The sequence below is a fragment of the Eublepharis macularius genome, chromosome 15 (genome assembly GCF_028583425.1).
Source record: "Eublepharis macularius isolate TG4126 chromosome 15, MPM_Emac_v1.0, whole genome shotgun sequence".
Classification (NCBI taxonomy): Eukaryota; Metazoa; Chordata; class Lepidosauria; order Squamata; family Eublepharidae; genus Eublepharis; species Eublepharis macularius.
Window position 1 is genome coordinate 48660501 of NC_072804.1, and position 17989 is coordinate 48678489.

Below are 17989 nucleotides of genomic sequence, written 5' to 3' on the forward strand. Positions count from 1 at the left end.
ACACGGCTTGTAACTGGAGCTTGGCCCAACACTAGCCGGACTCCATGCTTTAAAAGTTATCTCAATGAATGCTGCATTTCAGGAGCAAAAAGAGAAAAAAACTCTTTGCTTTTTCCTTTCACTATGAAACAACTTCAAAATCAGCTGTGGGAACTATTGCTTCTGACCCGACAGATCATGTTTGGGTATTTATTGGGGAATGTCTGGCTTTATTCTCTTCACCCAGCTCCCAAACCCATTCAGTTAAAAAATCTCACTGAAAACAAACCTGCTAATTACAGTTAAAATCATTACTATTCTGACTGACTACTGGGCGAGCATTCATTGTGCTGTGTACACTTAAAACCCATTTGATTCAGTGGGAAAACCAACAAGCTGGCAAGGATGTAAGGGCCAGAGTGGCTGAAAAAAACCACCCTGTTGAAGCCTTGTCATTGGTGTGAATACATCAGTGGGAGGGGGAGGATAAGGGAGTGTACCAGCGGGAGGATTACTGGGGGGAGGGGCCTTGCTGGCAATGTAGTGATGTCACTTCCACCATGGCCTAGAGGTGACATTATCAGATTACCAGCAATGCTCTAAGATTTGCCCCAAACTCTATGCTGATTGATCCCTCTCAATTTCCACAACCATTTTTCTTCACAGCCTAGCAGCAGGCAGAAACAATAAGTTGCAGGAGGGCTCCTGCCAATGTGGGAAACCTGACCTTCTTATAAGGGAGAGAAAAAGAGGATGTGAAGGTAAGTAGGAAAATGGATGCAGAAAGTGAGAAGTTTGGTCATACTCTGCTTGTCGTAGAAACCTAGGCCAGGGGAGTCTCTTATACCCAAAATTCAGTTTTCCTGCCAGTTTTGGAGAAATGAGACTCCCTTGGCTTAAGTTTCTATGCCAGTCCACCTTCTGCTACCAATACAAAATGACTAATGTGACTTCTAGGGGAACACAAATGCAGAAGGAGCTAGGAGTCTATCCTGCTTAGTGCTGTTAGCACTAAGTTGGTGCCGATTCAGAAATCCTGAATCAAAGCTTCCAGAAGCATTCGTAATGCTTCGGGCAGCTTCGGGAGCCTAAGGGTTAAGTTTAAAGGGCCCTTTTGCAAGCTGCAGAGCTCTTTAAACTTCCTATTCTCTACCCTTACCCCCACCCCCACCCCACCCCCACTTACCTGACACCATGCTGGAGGAGGCGGCCCTCCCACCTCCCCGCTGGCCTCCAACAGTGGCGGTGATGATAGCCCTCTCTGCCAGGCAGCTGCGGCTGCATGTTGATGGCGGCAGGGAAGGCCCTCTCTACTGGCCAGCCATGCTGGCTTCAGCTGTGCAGCAACAGTGGCAGGGAAAGCCCTCTCTGCCAGGCGGCAGAGTGCACACCCTTACTGTGGGCCCTATGGGATTATCCCCTGCTGAGGTCTCTCCCCTCCCCACTCACCCCAGGTTACACCCCCAAATATCCAGGAATTTTCCAACTGGCTGTTGGCAATCCTACTAATTGATTAAGGATTTGTTTAGCTTTCTGGTCTATTTAATGTGTTGAGGGGTATTTCTGAGTGAACTGGAATAGTGAGGTATTGTCCTGAAAACATCAGTTACTCATCACGGCCTTGGTGTCCTGAGGAAACAAAGAGTCACAGGGGAGTCCCTGATTAGAGCAAATGGCAGCTTTCCAATGAGAATCTGGCTGTCTCATCAGGAAATGCAGTTATGATTTCGTGTAAACGGATGACGATTCATTGATTTGATAGAAGATGGAGCCTCCCCGCAGTTCTGGCTTCTTCAGACCCTGTGATCTAGGAGCGATCATGGATCACAAGGGGTGGGAGCTGAATATCTTCCAGGGGCAGGTAATAATTGACCAGTGGGGAAAGCCTAGATACCCTGTTTCACAGGCTGAAACTCGAGCCCAACAAGATGTACTATCTTTTCATTGGCCTGTAAGACAGAGATGTTCCGTTAGGCATATGGCTGAGGCTGAGCCATGGGTGTTGTTGGGGGGGGGGAGAGATACTGAAACCCCCACCCTGGTTTTCCATTGGTGGACCACTGCTGTTCTTCACCTCCCACCCCATTTAATGTTTTCCTGGGGCTGGGGAAAATGGGCTGCTATCTAGAACTATTTTTATAACTGATCTGCTTTTATAGTGGTTGTAATGTTATAATTTTAATGTAAATGTAATTGTTGATGTTATCTGCTCTGAGCCTGTTCAAGGAGAGAGTGGGATACAAAGGTAATCCATCAATCAGTTTTGCTTCCTTTATTGTACATACCAATGGCGAAAATGCAAGCATGATTTTGTACTGCCTTCCTTTATGGCAAAGCAGTTTCTGCTCCTTTAATACTGACTTGACCAGAATCTTAGGGCCAAGCTACACATGACGAATGACACTTGAACAGCAAGTGTATTTCTCCCTGTTCACTTGCCCTCCACTCAATCCACTTGCCGTTCAAGTGTCATTCGTCATGTGTAGCTTGGCCCTCAGTTGGGTTAAACACGGAGCACTTTGACATGTGATTTATTTTTCTTATGACTGGTCAGATCTTCAAGAAGCCAGCCTCTAAAAAATTCAATCATGATAAAAATGTATTGTCGAAGGCTTTCACGGCCGGAGAATGATGGTTGTTGGGGGTTTTCCGGGCTGTATTGCCGTGGTCTTGGCATTGTAGTTCCTGACGTTTCGCCAGCAGCTGTGGCTGGCATCTTCAGAGGTGTAGCACCAAAAGACAGAGATCTCTCAGTGTCACAGTGTGGAAAAGATGTAGGTCATTTGTATCTACTCAGGAGGGGTGGGGTTGAGCTGAGTCATTCTGTAAGAGTTTCCCAGGGTGTGGAATGCTAATGGCGGGAGGCTTCACTGTATCCTGAGGAGGTTCTTTTGCATATGGATTGGTGCTTGATGTGCTAATCTTCTCTGCAGGGCTATTGTCGGGTGTGGAGTGTTTTGTTGGCCTGGTGTTTTTCAGAACTGGAGCCCATGCTCTGTTCATTCTTAAGGTTTCTTCTTTCCTGTTGAAGTTTTGCTTATGCTTGTGAATTTCAATGGCTTCCCTGTGCAGTCTGACAAAGTAGTTGGAAGTGTTGTCCAGTATTTTGGTGTCCTGGAATAAGATACTGTGCCCTGTTTGAGTTAGGCTATGTTCAGCCACTGCTGATTTTTCAGGTTGTCCAAGTCTGCAGTGTCTTTCATGTTCTTTTATTCTTGTCTGGATGCTACGCTTTGTGGTCCCGATGTAAACTTGTCCACAGCTGCAGGGTATACGGTATACTCCTGCAGAGGCATAATGAAAACATTAGTGGATCGTGCAAGACGGATATGTGAGCCGCGCTTTCTCAATGAGGAAATTAATCATCTAAACCACGCACTTCAGGCAAATGGCTACTCCAGAAATGAAATCCGAAGAGCAATCAAACCCAGGATGAATCAAACAACCAAGGAAAAACAGTCACCTACAGGAAAAGTGTTTTTGCCATATATCAAAGGAATTACTGATCAGATGGGAAAGCTTATGGAAAAGCATAACCTTCAAGCAGTATTCAGACCCACCTGAAAAATACAACAGATGCTACGATCAGCAAAAGACAGCAGAGACCCCCTCACCTCTGCAGGAGTATACCGTATACCCTGCAGCTGTGGACAAGTTTACATCGGGACCACAAAGCGTAGCATCCAGACAAGAATAAAAGAACATGAAAGACACTGCAGACTTGGACAGCCTGAAAAATCAGCAGTGGCTGAACATAGCCTAACTCAAACAGGGCACAGTATCTTATTCTAGGACACCAAAATACTGGACAACACTTCCAACTACTTTGTCAGACTGCACAGGGAAGCCATTGAAATTCACAAGCATAAGCAAAACTTCAACAGGAAAGAAGAAACCTTAAGAATGAACAGAGCATGGGCTCCAGTTCTGAAAAACACCAGGCCAACAAAACACTCCACACCCGACAATAGCCCTGCAGAGAAGATTAGCACATCAAGCACCAATCCATATGCAAAAGAACCTCCTCAGGATACAGTGAAGCCTCCCGCCATTAGCATTCCACACCCTGGGAAACTCTCACAGGATGACTCAGCTCAACCCCACCCCTCCTGAGTAGATACAAATGACCTACATCTTTTCCACACTGTGACACTGAGAGATCTCTGTCTTTTGGTGCTACACCTCTGAAGATGCCAGCCACAGCTGCTGGCGAAACGTCAGGAACTACAATGCCAAGACCACGGCAATACAGCCCGGAAAACCCCCAACAACCATGATAAAAATGCATTCTAGATATACTCATTACCTATAGTTATCTTTCCTCCCACATCCTACGAACTCCTTGTTTGCTGTTACTTCTGCTTTTCTGGTTCCTGTCTCTTGCTTTTCTTTCAGCTGTTAACAAAACTCTTCCCAAATTTGAAGTCTCAGAAGCAAAGCAGCAGCGGAGATACACAGGTGGCTCCTCTCTGGCTACAGGAGAAGTAAGTCTACTTGGAGGTTTGTAAAGAAGAAGGAAAGATGAAGAAAGGACAAGAAATTCTAGGGACAAAAAATAGGGAACTGAATGGAAGAAGGGGGAACTTAAAACATCTGCCGTCTGGTGCACTCACCCGCAGACTCCTTGATTTGATTTTTCTGCTGTCCAGGAAAAATTCTGCCATAACCAAATAGTTAAATTAAACTTGAATCCAAAGCTTAAAAATCATTATAGATGCTTTTCTCACCTAGAGATGTGGAAGTGAGACTCTGGCCCTGCTGGTACGCAGGGTTGCCAGCTCCAGGTTGGGAAATCCTGGAGATTTAGGGGAGTGGAGCCTACAGAAGGCAGGGTTTGGGAGGGGAGGGGCCCTAGGAGGGTAGAATGGAGTCCACCAAAGCAGCCATTTTCTCCAGGGGAACTGATCTCTGCCTTGAGGTCCCTATTTGGGTGTAAAGGTGGCATGGAAATGTTTTAAATAAATAGTTGATGGGCTTCAGTGAGGAAGGGAGAAAACTCAGACTTCCTGCCTCTTCTGTCTGTGAAGTCATGCGGCTAGAGCCATTTTATCTCCTCTAGCCCTGATCCAACATGACTATCAACCCTGCTGCCCTGCCCAGGAATATTTTCTAGGCAATCAGACGGGGTTACTGGGGAAAATACATGGTCAAGAATCCATGTTTCTTCTGCTAGCAGGAGTTTTACGCATTAATTACATGCCCGAACTGTACCTGTAATACAGCCCTCCCAGCCGGCAGTCGAAGGCTGCTGAGGATGGGGGACGTTTTTGCAGCCCCGGAAGGAGAAAGTGGCTCCTTTGCTCCTTCCCAAGCGTGAGCTTTTAGGGGGCGGGGCTAAGCCTCCACAAGGTGGCACCGCCCCCTTTAGCCCCTGCAGTTAGCTTTGCACACTCGGCCCACCCTCCCCTCCCTTTACCAGTGCAGGAGAGCTGGTCGCTGTTTGTCGGGGCCGGGTAGGAATTTTTTCTCCTTTCCCCGCATTGGCTCTTGGGGAGAGGAGTTTTTCGCCTACCTTGCACTGTGTACTGGGTTGTGTTATGGTGGTGCTGTAAATAGGTGGTCATGGGGCAGGATAGAGTTGGGAAAAGGGGAGCGAGGCGGCGAGCACCCTTGGCATATCCCCACTAGGGGGATTGGGGTCTGTCATGATCGGCTGGTGGGCTTTATGGCGACCAGCTGAGAGGGCAGACTTCTGCTGGGACCTCCTGTAAAAGTCCTTCAGTCGGGCTGTATTGCAGAGTGGTTGGAACTTCAAGGGGGAATCATTTGCCTGGCCGACCGGGTTGCAGCCATGCGCATGGGTGACTCGCATCCAGGGCAGTGGGGCTCACCCAGACAGGTCAAGGCGGCAGTCCTGGCACAGACGCTGAGCTTGACCTGTACCGCAGGTAGATCCCTTGCCGTATGAACAGTTTGTTAATTGTTTAATAAAAGTGGCCCCTTAATACCCAAATGCCTTGTGTCTGCCTCTTTATTCCTGACTGGGGGGTGGGAGGCAAACTCATATAACAGTATCAAATTCTGTCAAAATGAAAAATAAAACCAGGAACATCATCATCAATGCAAATGGGCAAAAAGGCAGGAGGACAACACATGAACGATAGAAAAGGATCTATTTATACATCTCTAATTCTACTCTGGTCTTCTCACTGTCTCCTCCCCACCCCCACCCCAGCTCCTAGCCCAGAAAGGAAGGAGCATCCAGTTTAAAAAAGGTTGCCAGGGGACAGCAGACACTGGAAGCTCATGGATCCACCCTGGAAGGTGCAGAACGCAGCCTCCTTCCCAGCAACTCTCACCGTTTTACTCTTGGCCTCTCTGTGCAAAAGTAGGTGCAACATACTTAAATGCAAACATTTCAGAAATGTGCTATCTAACTCTGTGTAGTGAGGTATAATCAGTTCTACTCTCTGCTGTTGGATATTCATCAAGGGTTGCCCTCCACTAAACAGAAACCAGCTCTGTGGATGTGCTGTTAGTCACAGAATAAGAAAGCTTCTGTCTTATCTTAGAGGAAGTTAGATAATGGTTTGCCCCTCACATACTTATGGGAATTGTAGTTCAATACTTCTGCCTAAGTATGTGGAGCAAATGAGATTTACTGCATGTCTTCTGGCTTTAGTGTGAATTCATGACCTCTTTTCCCGTCTTTGTCTGAACCTCTTATTTCCTGTGGGAGGATGGGGGAATGTAATGCTTTTTACTGCAATCTCCAGAAATGATCTTCAGCTAGAATTAAAGAATGAACCCTGATCATGGCTTATACGAGTTATCTTTGGGTCAATGAGAATGAGATGCTCTTCTTCTGGCTGTTGTTTAGAAAAGTGCGTTAACCTGGTTCCCAAGAAATTGGACCCTCTCTGCTGCCACCTGACAGCAATGCTGATTCTTTCTGCCCTCCATGCATCTGACGAAGAGAACTGTGATTCTCGAAAGCTTATGCCACAATAAAATTGGTTAGTCTTAAAGGTGCTAGTGGACTCTTTTTGATTTTGCTACTACAGACTAACACAGCTAACTCCTCTGTAAACTTAGGTAGATCATCATGAGAGAGAGGGCAGGAAGGGTTACATCAGTGCTGAGTTCTCGTGGCCCTTCTTACACCAATGTCGATTGCCATCCTGGGGTCAGGTAGCAATTTTCCCCAGGCCAGTTTGGCTAGGGATCTTGATGGTGTTTTGCCATCTTCAGGTAGCAATTTTGTCAATTAGCAATTTTCCTTTGTCAGGTAGCAATTTTCCCCAGGCCAGTTTGGCTAGGGATCTTAATGGTGTTTTGCATGGAGCAGGGGTCACTGGAGGTGTGGGGAGGGAGTTGTGCATTGTGCATGGAGCTGGACTAGATAACCCTAGAGATCCCTCCCAACCCTATGATTCTATTGTTAGGAGTGTCTCTTGTCCTCCACCTTCTATCCTGTCTTGAAAAAGTTCCAGCAGGGTGGGCAATTTATCTGCAATACAATCTTGTTTCAGTTTTATTCTCATTTGTGTTTGGATCGCGTAAGAATGAGTATGAATGAGAAGGACTGGAAAAGCTTGGAGCATAAATGGCAAGTGGGAATTTGTGTTGGGTGGCTGAGAAGCATTAAGATTGTTCCCAAACTCTCCCTAACTGGGGCTGCAAAACACATTTCCCCTCCTGCAATCACAGAGAAATGACCAAGATCTTCTGCTACGAAGTGCTAGACCATCTCACCCTCTTTCCTTCTTGCTCCTGGGCCACCCTCAATTCTGCCGCTGGGCTGGGGGTTTGGGTCTGCCTCTCTGGCCAGATTCACAACACCATCCCCATCAAACAGAGTAAGAGCCAAACTACAAGTGACGTCTTACACAGGTTGGACACTAGTCGGCTTCCCTCAAGTTTTGATGGGAAATGTAGGCGTCCTGGTTTTACAGCTTGGCTCTCCATTACAGCTGCAAGACCAGGATGCCTACATTTCCCATCAAAACTTGAGGGAAGCCGACTAGTGTCCAACCTGTGTAAGACGTCACTTTTAGTTTGGCTCTGAGCTCTGAACATGTCTGAGTGCTTTCCGATGTCTGGAAGGCCTTGGTAGAACTATATAAGGGCCAAGGCAAAACGGAGCTTAACAGTTCCTCTGTTTGTATTCCAGTTAACTCCTGTATGATTATGGGAGGTGTCCTGAGCCAGTATCTGGATCTTAAAGTGACCATTCCTGATCTTGTCTCAGTGCAATGCGGCCTCGGTGTCCACATTCCCTGCAACTTCACTTATGATAATCCACACAAGAATGACTCTAAAAAACTCTATGGCTATTGGTTTTTGGAAAAGACAGGGTGGAAGCACTCGTTTGCCTTAAGCACACCACGTCGTACCACTCCAGGTATTCTTGTGGCCACCAATGACAAGAGACAGATACTCATGACATCTGTGGAGAACCGTTTCCAGTTAACAGGCGATCCAGAGCAAGGCAATTGCTCCTTCAGCATCCTCAATGCCCGACCACAGGACTCAGGGAAATACTACTTTCGAACTGAGGACAGCAAAATAATATACAGCTACACCACTGCCAAAGGCCGAGCTCGTATGATGCTTGAAGTTCTTGTGACAGGTAAAAACTTCCTTTTTATTTATTACCTGACTATTTGGTTGCTGGCGGTTGCAGACATTTAAGTTTTTATGAGATGTTTTTATGAGATGAGATATTGATACTTTATTCTATTTATATTCTCTTTTCAATCAATCTTCTGTGTAGATAGATCAAGCTGGGTAGCCGTGGTAGTCTGTCTGTAGCAGTAGAAGAGAGCAAGAGTCCAGTAGCACCTATAAGACTAACAAAATTTGTGGTAGGGGATGAGTTTTCGTGAGTCACTGCTCACTTCTCTGTGAGCTGTGACTCATGAAAGCTCATACCCTATCACAATTTTATTTATCTTATAGCTGCTACTGGACTCTCAAAACAGAAATGCACGAGACAAATTACATGTGAAGAGCACTTGATTGATCCTGCAAATGTCCCTGGGAGTGGTAGTCTAACCCTCCCCATCTCCAAGCAACTGGAGGAAAACTGAGCAAAGTGGATTTTCTTGCAAAGAACCGCCGCCTGACTGGAGAGATTTTCTCTTTCAAAAATCCAGTTGCCTGGTTTTCCTTTAGGAGCTCAGAGATGGGGCAGGAGGGAGATGTAACAGGACTTTGCCAGGAGAAGAAGAAGGGGAGGGACTGGGTTCCTGTCTCACTCACAAAACACCTCAGCTTTTTTCCTACCTCTTGTTACGTTGTTCCCAACCTCCCCCCACCCCCATCCTGAGCTCCCAGAAGATTTTTGAGAGAGAGAAAGTGTGTGTATGAGAGAGAATGTCTCTCCAGTTGCAATTCTCCCCGGCTGAGCTAAGATTCACATCGAGTGGCTGTGGTTTTTTTAACTACAATTCCCAGGGATCCTTGCAGGATCAGATACTCGCCCATGCGTCTCGTGTGTTTTGACCCTCTGTCTTGTGTGTGTTTTTCTTTATTCCCACTTGGGGATGTTTCTGAGCTGACAGAGATAATAGAGATCTCAAAATCATCTGCAGTGGTTTTGGAGAAGGAAGCAGTTTTGACCTGCTCAGTACCTGTGCCCTGCTCTGGGGCTGAACCTGAAATTTCTTGGATAACTAGTCTGACAGGATATAAAACATTTCAGTGGATTCATCGACAGAACAATGGCAGCTGGATCTATGGGTCTGACTTCACCTTCACTCCATCCCTAAATGACCAGGGTAAACGCCTTACCTGCTAGGTACCCTAATATAAGGAAAAGCCTTTCAAATACCATCTTTCTTGACATTAATGGTTAGTAGCTCCTTTCATTTCATATTGCCTTGTGTAAAAAAGCATTTGCCTGAAGGAAGTATAATTCATGCACCTACGGAAGTAAGCTCTGACCCACAAAAGCTTATGCTGAAATAAATTTTGTTAGGTTTTAAGATGCTGCTCTAATCCTGTGTAACCTTTCCCCTTGACATGTTTTTTAAAAGTACATCTCTACCCCTTTTTGATGCAGAGACATAAGGGGAAAGGTAAAAATGGATAGAGATGTTTATTAAACATGAAAGCTGAGCAATTGTGATCAAGCAATTGTTGATTTTTAAAAAACCTGGAAAACCCTTTTATGGCACATAGAGGGGGATGTATTTACTGTAAAATCAGTCAAAACCAAATAAATCAGTCATAAAGGAATATAGTGTTTTTTTTAAAAAAAAATCCTACAATGAGATGTTTGGCTAAGTAGTCCTTAATGTTGTTAATGGCTATTTGGATTGGCAATTTTGGCTCAAACTTGTTCATTCAAATTGCCTAGTGCCTAATCAAAAAGACCTGGTTATCAGCTCACATTTGATCATCACCTCTCAACTATTTGAACAGCATCCCTAGACATGACATTTGAAATATTTCTTCCTATCTGTTATTGCCCAGCTTGCTTGCCTGGGAAACTTCATCAAGGGCTCAGCTGGGAACTAAACTACCACTCAAAGATCACAACACGAGGATGTTTTATTACTTTTATTTCAGAAAACCATATTGAGTTCTTTGTGTCTTTGAGTTCAGCCAGCGTCTTCCTGATAGCCCTGTGTCTGACCAAGTAAGTGTTTTTCCTTCTGTCCTCGGGGGTCACTTTGGCTGAAAGGCAGAATGACAGTAAAAAAAAAAGTCAGAATTTTTCCAGATCCTGGCAGACCTTCTTAAGAGTTCTGTTCTTTGGCTGATAATATTTTTTTTCTCTTTGTAGGATTTTAATTTTTTTCTTGTACTTTTTCTTGGCCTTTTGGCTTTCGAAAGGGAGGAAGGCTCCATCAAGTGGAAGAGGGCATTAGCGAATGATACAGCTGTTGAATCTCCTGCAGTTTATTTGCCTACGGAAGAAAATGGTGGCGCACACACCATCTGTATCACTGGATTCCATTGACCTACGAAGAGAAAGCACAGAGTTCAGCTTTCCAAGTGGCTGCTTGGGGTCCAGAATACTTGTGTGTTCAGCAATCTCTCTTTTTAAAATTTAAAGGACTCTGAAATTCAGTATGAAAGTGTGAAATGAGCACAATGCTTAAATGGACGCAGAGTTGAAGAGGCTTGAAGATCCCTAAAAGTAATGCAGTTGTACCGAGTTCCTGAACTGTAAAAATGTAGGAAAATACAAACCAGCATACATTTTTTTCAGAGGTGGGCTAAAATTCAGACTAGAAAAAGCTGTACAAAATACGAGTAGAATTTAATGGCCATACTACGAAATGGAAGACCTCGGTTCATATAACAAATCCTCTTGGGAATGGAAATTGTGCCTAGCTCCCGGACGTTTTTAATTTGGAAAAGTTATTCTTTAGGGCGGGGGGGGGGGGTCTATTCACCTTTGTCATTCAGACACTCCAGATATCTTCCCATCTTGCCCCCCTCCTGCACACACTTTTGTCCTTTCTCCCCAAATATCTTTTCCCCTAACAAAGCTTAATTTGTAAAAGAACTCTTATATGCAGGGATTTTTTTCTGGGGAAAGAGGTGGTGGAACTCAGTGGGTTTCCCTCGGAGAAAATGGTTACATGGCCGGTGGCCCCGCCCCCTGATCTCCAGACAGAGGGGAGTTTAGATTGCCCTCGGAGGGCAATCTAAGCTCCCCTCTGTCTGGAGATCAGGGGGTGGGGCCACCAGCCATGTGGCCATTTTCAAGAGGTTCCGGAACTCCATTCCACCACGTTCCGGCTGAAAAAAAGCCCTGCTTATATGACTATGATGACAAAGCTGATTGCTGTAATCATAAAAATTAACTCCATAAATTCCATTAGATTGTACCAATTTCATGAATACAAACAAAAGAAACTCTGCTTTTCAAACAGCAGTCAAAGTCTTCAAAATTCATGTGCATATAGCAAGCTGCTACTTTTTAAAAAAAATCTCGAAATTATCCAAAATGAAACCATAAAATGAGTTCCATGACTAAACAGATGTAGACTTTGAGACTTGTAAAGGTGAAAGTCCCCAAACAGCTGTACTAGTACTGATTTCATTCACTGGCAGCAAACAAAAATCGGTTGATGTAGCAAAATTCTATTTAAGAAAAATACTGCAGCTAAACCAGATAACATGAAATCGTGTGTAACAATTCTATAAAGATGTGTGAAAATAAATATTCTGTTTATGGGGAAATTCACAATTTTTTTTTAAAAAAAAGAATGAGATATTTGAAAATTATTGTCAAGCAAAGAAAATACTAATATCAATGTAGAAGGTCCATACAAGCTAATGAAGGGGAAAAGAAGGAAATATTGAATAGATATACTAATATTTTAAAAGTCTGAGAGGTAGGTATGCAATATTAATTTTTTTCATAATAAAAAGATGAGAACAGAGAACAAAGCAATTATGAGGGAGGCCAAAAGTCAACTTCAATCACAGTCCAAAGCAGAATGAATAAAGAATAGATGTATAAAATAAAACTGAGGCAAACACAATGTGTTTAAAATCTGACCAAAGGGGAAAAAATGGAAACTGTTCTCATACAAGAAGTAAACTTGTAGAAACTTTATACAATGGTGGCTGAGATTTGCAAAGGTTGCCATGATAAAATGGCAGGCGAAAGCCAAAAGATATTTGAGGCGTTTATGTATGATAGATTAACAAACGGAACTGGGAAGTCCCTATAGAGGAAATCAAATTATATATGTAAAAGAGAGTAACAGAGAGGAAAAAGCTGAACAAATATGTAGAAATAAATGACCAAACATGGAGAAAACAGCAGTGTGACAGAATCCGTGTGGTAATGATGCTAAAGTCACAGAATGCTGACATATTTGAAAATGTAGAGCCCTTACGAGTGATATGGCCAGTTTGACCTGAGTGGGTAAGTATTAGACATGGGCACGAACAGCATTACGAACAGAAAAAACCAATGAACAGCCTAATCTGCTGTTCTCGAACAAGCTGTTCTTGAGGCCCCATCCTAAACGAACAGGAGGTCGTTGCAAGCCTCGTTCATTGCCTTCGGCAGTTGTTCGGCAAGCCAGACAGTCTGGCACCTGCTGCAATCAATCCCCTTGGAAACAGAAAATACAAAGAGCCCTTAGGAAAATACAATCAACAATTATCCCAAATTCATATATTTAAGGTGCTTAAAGTGCTCAGTGCGAATAAATCCGTCATATGAATTGTTCCATCATACAAATTGTAAATTTCCTTTAGACATCAATGATGGTATACAAGTCGCAAAATTCCTACAGGCAGTACATGTAAACAATACATAAGGTGCTTGGAAGCCTTAATAGTCCAATATAAAGCCAGAATTTTCCACCAGAATGTAATATCCAGGTTACTCAAGAGAAGACTTCTATAACCTGGATACTACATTCTGGTGGAAAATTCTGGCTTTATATTGGACTATTAAGGCTTCCAAGCACCTTATGTATTGTTTACATGTACTGCCTGTAGGAATTTTGCGACTTGTATACCATCATTGATGTCTAAAGGAAATTTACAATTTGTATGATGGAACAATTCATATGACGGATTTATTCGCACTGAGCACTTTAAGCACCTTAAATATATGAATTTGGGATAATTGTTGACTGTATTTTCCTAAGGGCTCTTTGTATTTTCTGTGTGTTTGGTGCCCTTGGGACAGCTCCTTTGTTACCTTTGGTTTGTGTTTTGAGCAATCACTCCTCATGGAAACAGAAGGCTGGGAGGGACTGAACTCTGTCTGAACTCCTTCTGGCTTTCCTTCTGGCTTTAACCCTTCAAAGTACTTCCAGCAGAGAGTCCCGTTTTTGCCACTGTGAAGAGAAAATGACAGCCAACGGGGAGACCCGTGGATCATGCCTTTACCGGGGTGCAATCTCTCTGAAACTTGGGGAGTCTTCAGAAGACAGTGAGGACTATGTCCCCTGCAAATATGGTGGATATTGGACATTGGGAAGGTCACTTTTGTAACCCCTCAAACTAGCTGCCAGCAGAGACTGCTGTTTTTGCCAGGACAGGGCCCTTTAAACTATCAGCTGGCAGGCGGCAGGGGGGATCTTTAAAGGGACAGGTAAGTGGGTTTGAGGGGAGGGGGGCTAAGTGGGGGGTTGGGTGGGGGTGGTTCTGGCCCCCATGAACAATGAACAACTAACATGTCTGGGAACAGTTCATGTTCATCCATGTTCGTTGTCCGTTGTTTGTGAATGGCACCGAACGTCGAACAGGGTGTTCGGTTTTTTTTTTCCGTTCGTGCCCATGTCCAGTCAGTATCTCTCAGTCAAACATGTCAATTATGAGGAAAATGGTGAATATGCTGGTCACAATGAAAAGTGGGAAAGCCATTGTCTTCTGAGCACAGTGTCCAAGATCTTTTTGTTTTATAAATTCTCTTAAATGATGAATGAACAATTCTCAGAGTCCTTTCCTAGAGAATACTCAGAGCAAACAGCTTTCTTTTATAACCATGTGAGTCAATTTTTAAAAATGCACTTGAGCATGGAATATTATTGTTTTCAACTCAAGGGAGCAGTGAATCATAACACATCCTACAAATACCCCGAAGAACTCTGTGCCAGCATAGACATCCATTTAAAAGATGTGAGGGAGATTCATTTTTTAAGTAATAAAAGGAAAGTGGGTACAGGGCCAGCTAAAGCATCGCCAGCACCTGAGGCAGTTTTAAGGGCTGCCTCTGTGCACATGCACGCGCACACACACACCGGACTGCATGATGACGTCACTGTGTGTGACATCATCACACAGAGCTGGGTGCATGCACAGGGGGCCTTCCAGCCCTCCCGTTCAGTTGCTCTGCGGGCCAGGCACAGCCGGCTGCCCTGGCCGCCGGCTGTGCCTGGCCCTCAGAGCAACTAAACAGGTGGCTGCCTGCTCACTGCCCCACACTGCTGCTGCCAGCATGTGCTCCTGGCCGGCGGTGGTGGCAGTTCCATGGCGCATGCTCCTGCCCCTTGGCCAGCGCCCCTCCAGCACCTTAGCACCCTGAGGTGGCTGCCAGGCTGGCCTTAATGAGCGGGCCGGCCCTGAGTGGGTACCAAATAATCCCTCTTTTGTGCAGAACCCTGTTTGTGAAATTCACAAGAGCCCTGGAAATGAATGCTAATAGGATAGAACAAGGGATTGTGAGGCGGAGCTATTCTCATGGCAGCATTTTTGTTATGTATTGACTTAGCTTCTGCCTGAGCTAAGGCTCCTGAAGTCTTCATCTCTATTGGTTTTTTCCTGCTGACAGCAATCAATCAGTATTGTATAATAAAGACCAATCACTGCACTGTAAATAAGTTACTTTGTGTATAGTTAATGCAAACTAAGGGTCCTAGTTGTGTGTGGCTTTGAAAGGGGCGTGGCTTGTGTGTATATAGTTGGCTCCTGTTAAGCCTGTCTGTCTCTGGGCCAAGCTACACATGACGAATGACACTTGAATGGCAAGTGGATTGAGTGGAGGGCAAGCGAACAGGGAGAAATACACTTGCCGTTCAAGTGTCATTCGTCATGTGTAGCTTGGCCCTCTGTCTGCTTCCAGTTTCAATAAAGCTGTTTCAATGACCTGAAATCTCAATGCTTGATAATTTTCATGACGTGCAAGGAGTCGTTCCTTGATGTCTAAGACCCATCCACTGCTGAGTTGCCTCAGCAGTGGACGGGTAAAATCTAAAAGCAGGTCCATTCTCCAGATGTAACCTTGGATGGTGCTTACCATTGGTTGCTTGTTTGCTACACGACTTCGTAACTATATGGGTGAGCTGGATATGCAATTTGTACTCCAAAATAAGACATAGCTTAGTCCCTTTTAAAGATATTTATTGAATGTACTGGTATGTTTTGTAGTGAGGTGGAGGCATTTCGCCCCTGAAGAGGTCCTTTGTGACGAAACAGCAGAACGAGCCGAAGCTGCGTGTCGGGCGTCGTGGCTCTGCAACAGCACAAACTTTTCATCACATGGACTTTGAAATTGATTATTTAATTACTGGAATTTCATACTTACCTGGCGATTGAATTCCTGTGGTGTAGCACCTCTGTATGTGATACTTTGTACCATATTGATTTAACTGAAAACTTACTACTTTGACGGAGTTAAAACAACATTTTGTATTTAAATTTTCATACGTGTTTATTATTCATTTGGTTTGGCATTGCACCCCACTCGTGTGTTTCTACCCTTCCGATTGGTTATTTCGTTAGAGTGGGTTCCTCCCTTGCTTTTGCTGCTTCAAATGCAAGCTGTTTCCAAACTGTCTCTTTGTAGGGCGACCCCTTCCTAAACTTTGATGGATATCACATTCCAAAAAATATAGAAGAGGGATTCCTGGCTATTAAAGCAACTGAATGATATTTTGTCGTTCTCTATCTTATCTTACATTTTCAGTCCAATCGACAAGCTTAAAACTGTAGCTTGTAGCTGTGGAGAGCATAGCTGTTAAAAATCTGCAATATCAAGTATGTAGTAATGATGAAATTAATAATGGAGCTGCAAAACAGATCAGTTATGAAATTTGAAACCTAAAATGCTGAATATGAATGTACACCTAACACAAGTAAGCACTACTGTACTTCATAGACAGTGTCTTAAAAAATACAATGAAGGGGATTTGGGGGACAATTATTATTAATATTTTTGTTTTATATACTCGGTTATATAGAACTATCTCTAATTTATTACAAAGAAGGGTAATTACGAACAATATAATCTGAATCAAGCATAGTGTTTCCAACCTCCAGGTGGAGTCTAGAAATCTCCTGGAATTACAACTGATCTCCAGGCTACAAAGATCAGTTGCCCTGGAAAAACTGGTGACTTTGGAGGGTGGATTCTATTGCTGTATACTCGCTGAGGTCCCTCCTCTCCCGGACCCTTCCCACCTCAGGCTCCACCCCCAAATCTCCAGGAATTTCCCAGCCCAAAAGTGGCAACCCTCCAGCAGGGGAACACTTGTGTCTGTGGGTGAACAGAGCCACAGCTCGATAACCAAGCAGAAATTTTTGTGCCAGTTTTTGCACAATAAAGCCTGCCTCATTGCATGCTTGGGTGCTAAAAGCAACCACAACATGTAGCTACACACTTGAAACAGTCGCTGGAACTCTGGTTTCTGCACCTTCACCACAGCATTTCCTGGCAATGCTGAGGAGGAGTGAACCGTGGGTTCACCATCGTGCCTTCTGAGCAGTCCCATATGAGCAGCCATGGAATGTTCTCAAGCTTAATGTGAGTGCAAAGTGTTTACCCCCTTCTCCAACAAGGTTTCCTCTCTACCTTATTGCTACTTCAACAAAAGGGGCATGTGAGGTCCCCATGTGGAGCTATGCAGAAGCCTGCTAGATGAATATCAGTGACACGCAAGTGCAATCATGTTTTATGCTTTCAGTTTTGCATGGGTCCTACTTTTTTTAAAGTGTTATCTGTTCACAGGTGGGAATCGTTGTAATAGGCCAGTGGTTAAGTTGCACAGAAATCCACTTTTTTTTCCTGGTCAGGCTTTTTCTTCCTTTAACAGCATGATATAACAGGCTAAGATTTTCTTTCATTATTCCAGTGTGGGGTAGCCATGTCGATCTGTTATAGCAAAAAGAAACAGAGGCCTACTGGCCTCTGTATCTGAGGAAAGGAGCTCTGATTTTAAAAAGCCCATACCAGGTTGTAGTTAATCTTTAAGGTACCCCTGTTCAGAGAGTTTCTTACCATGGAGATAGAATTGCAGCAACAGAAAGAGCTTCACCCACCTGAATGTCAGACTGTGAAACAACTGCTAAACGCTCTGGACCCTGGACAGAAAAAATATGGGCTAACACCCTCCCGCCACACATTTCACAGAAGCTGTTTCCTGCCATTTTTCTCTTGTTTCTGTATTAATATCTTAGCTGTGTCCAGTCAGCTATCCGGCTTCAGACAGGAACCAAAGAGATAGCACAGCTCCTTGCCTGGCTGCATGGTAAGCACACCTAAATTCGGAGGATAGCTGCCTTTCCCCCTGATCTGCTTCTCTAAACAGAGGCATGTTGGAAGGCAATTTATCCTATGGGTTTTCTCCAACACTGCTTCCCCATG

At 44.2% G+C, this 17989-nt stretch overlaps 1 protein-coding gene across 1 annotated transcript in view; it reads left to right on the forward strand.

Moving 5' to 3' along the window:
• LOC129342962 (uncharacterized) overlaps nt 1-17989 on the forward strand; it is a 46558-nt gene that overhangs the window by 15526 nt on the left and 13043 nt on the right. The window contains exons 7-10 of the mRNA XM_054998918.1: nt 646-740; nt 4375-4463; nt 7751-7778; nt 8324-8551. Of these exons, the coding sequence (XP_054854893.1) occupies nt 646-740; nt 4375-4463; nt 7751-7778; nt 8324-8551 (440 nt within the window). The remainder of the gene's footprint in view (nt 1-645; nt 741-4374; nt 4464-7750; nt 7779-8323; nt 8552-17989) is intronic.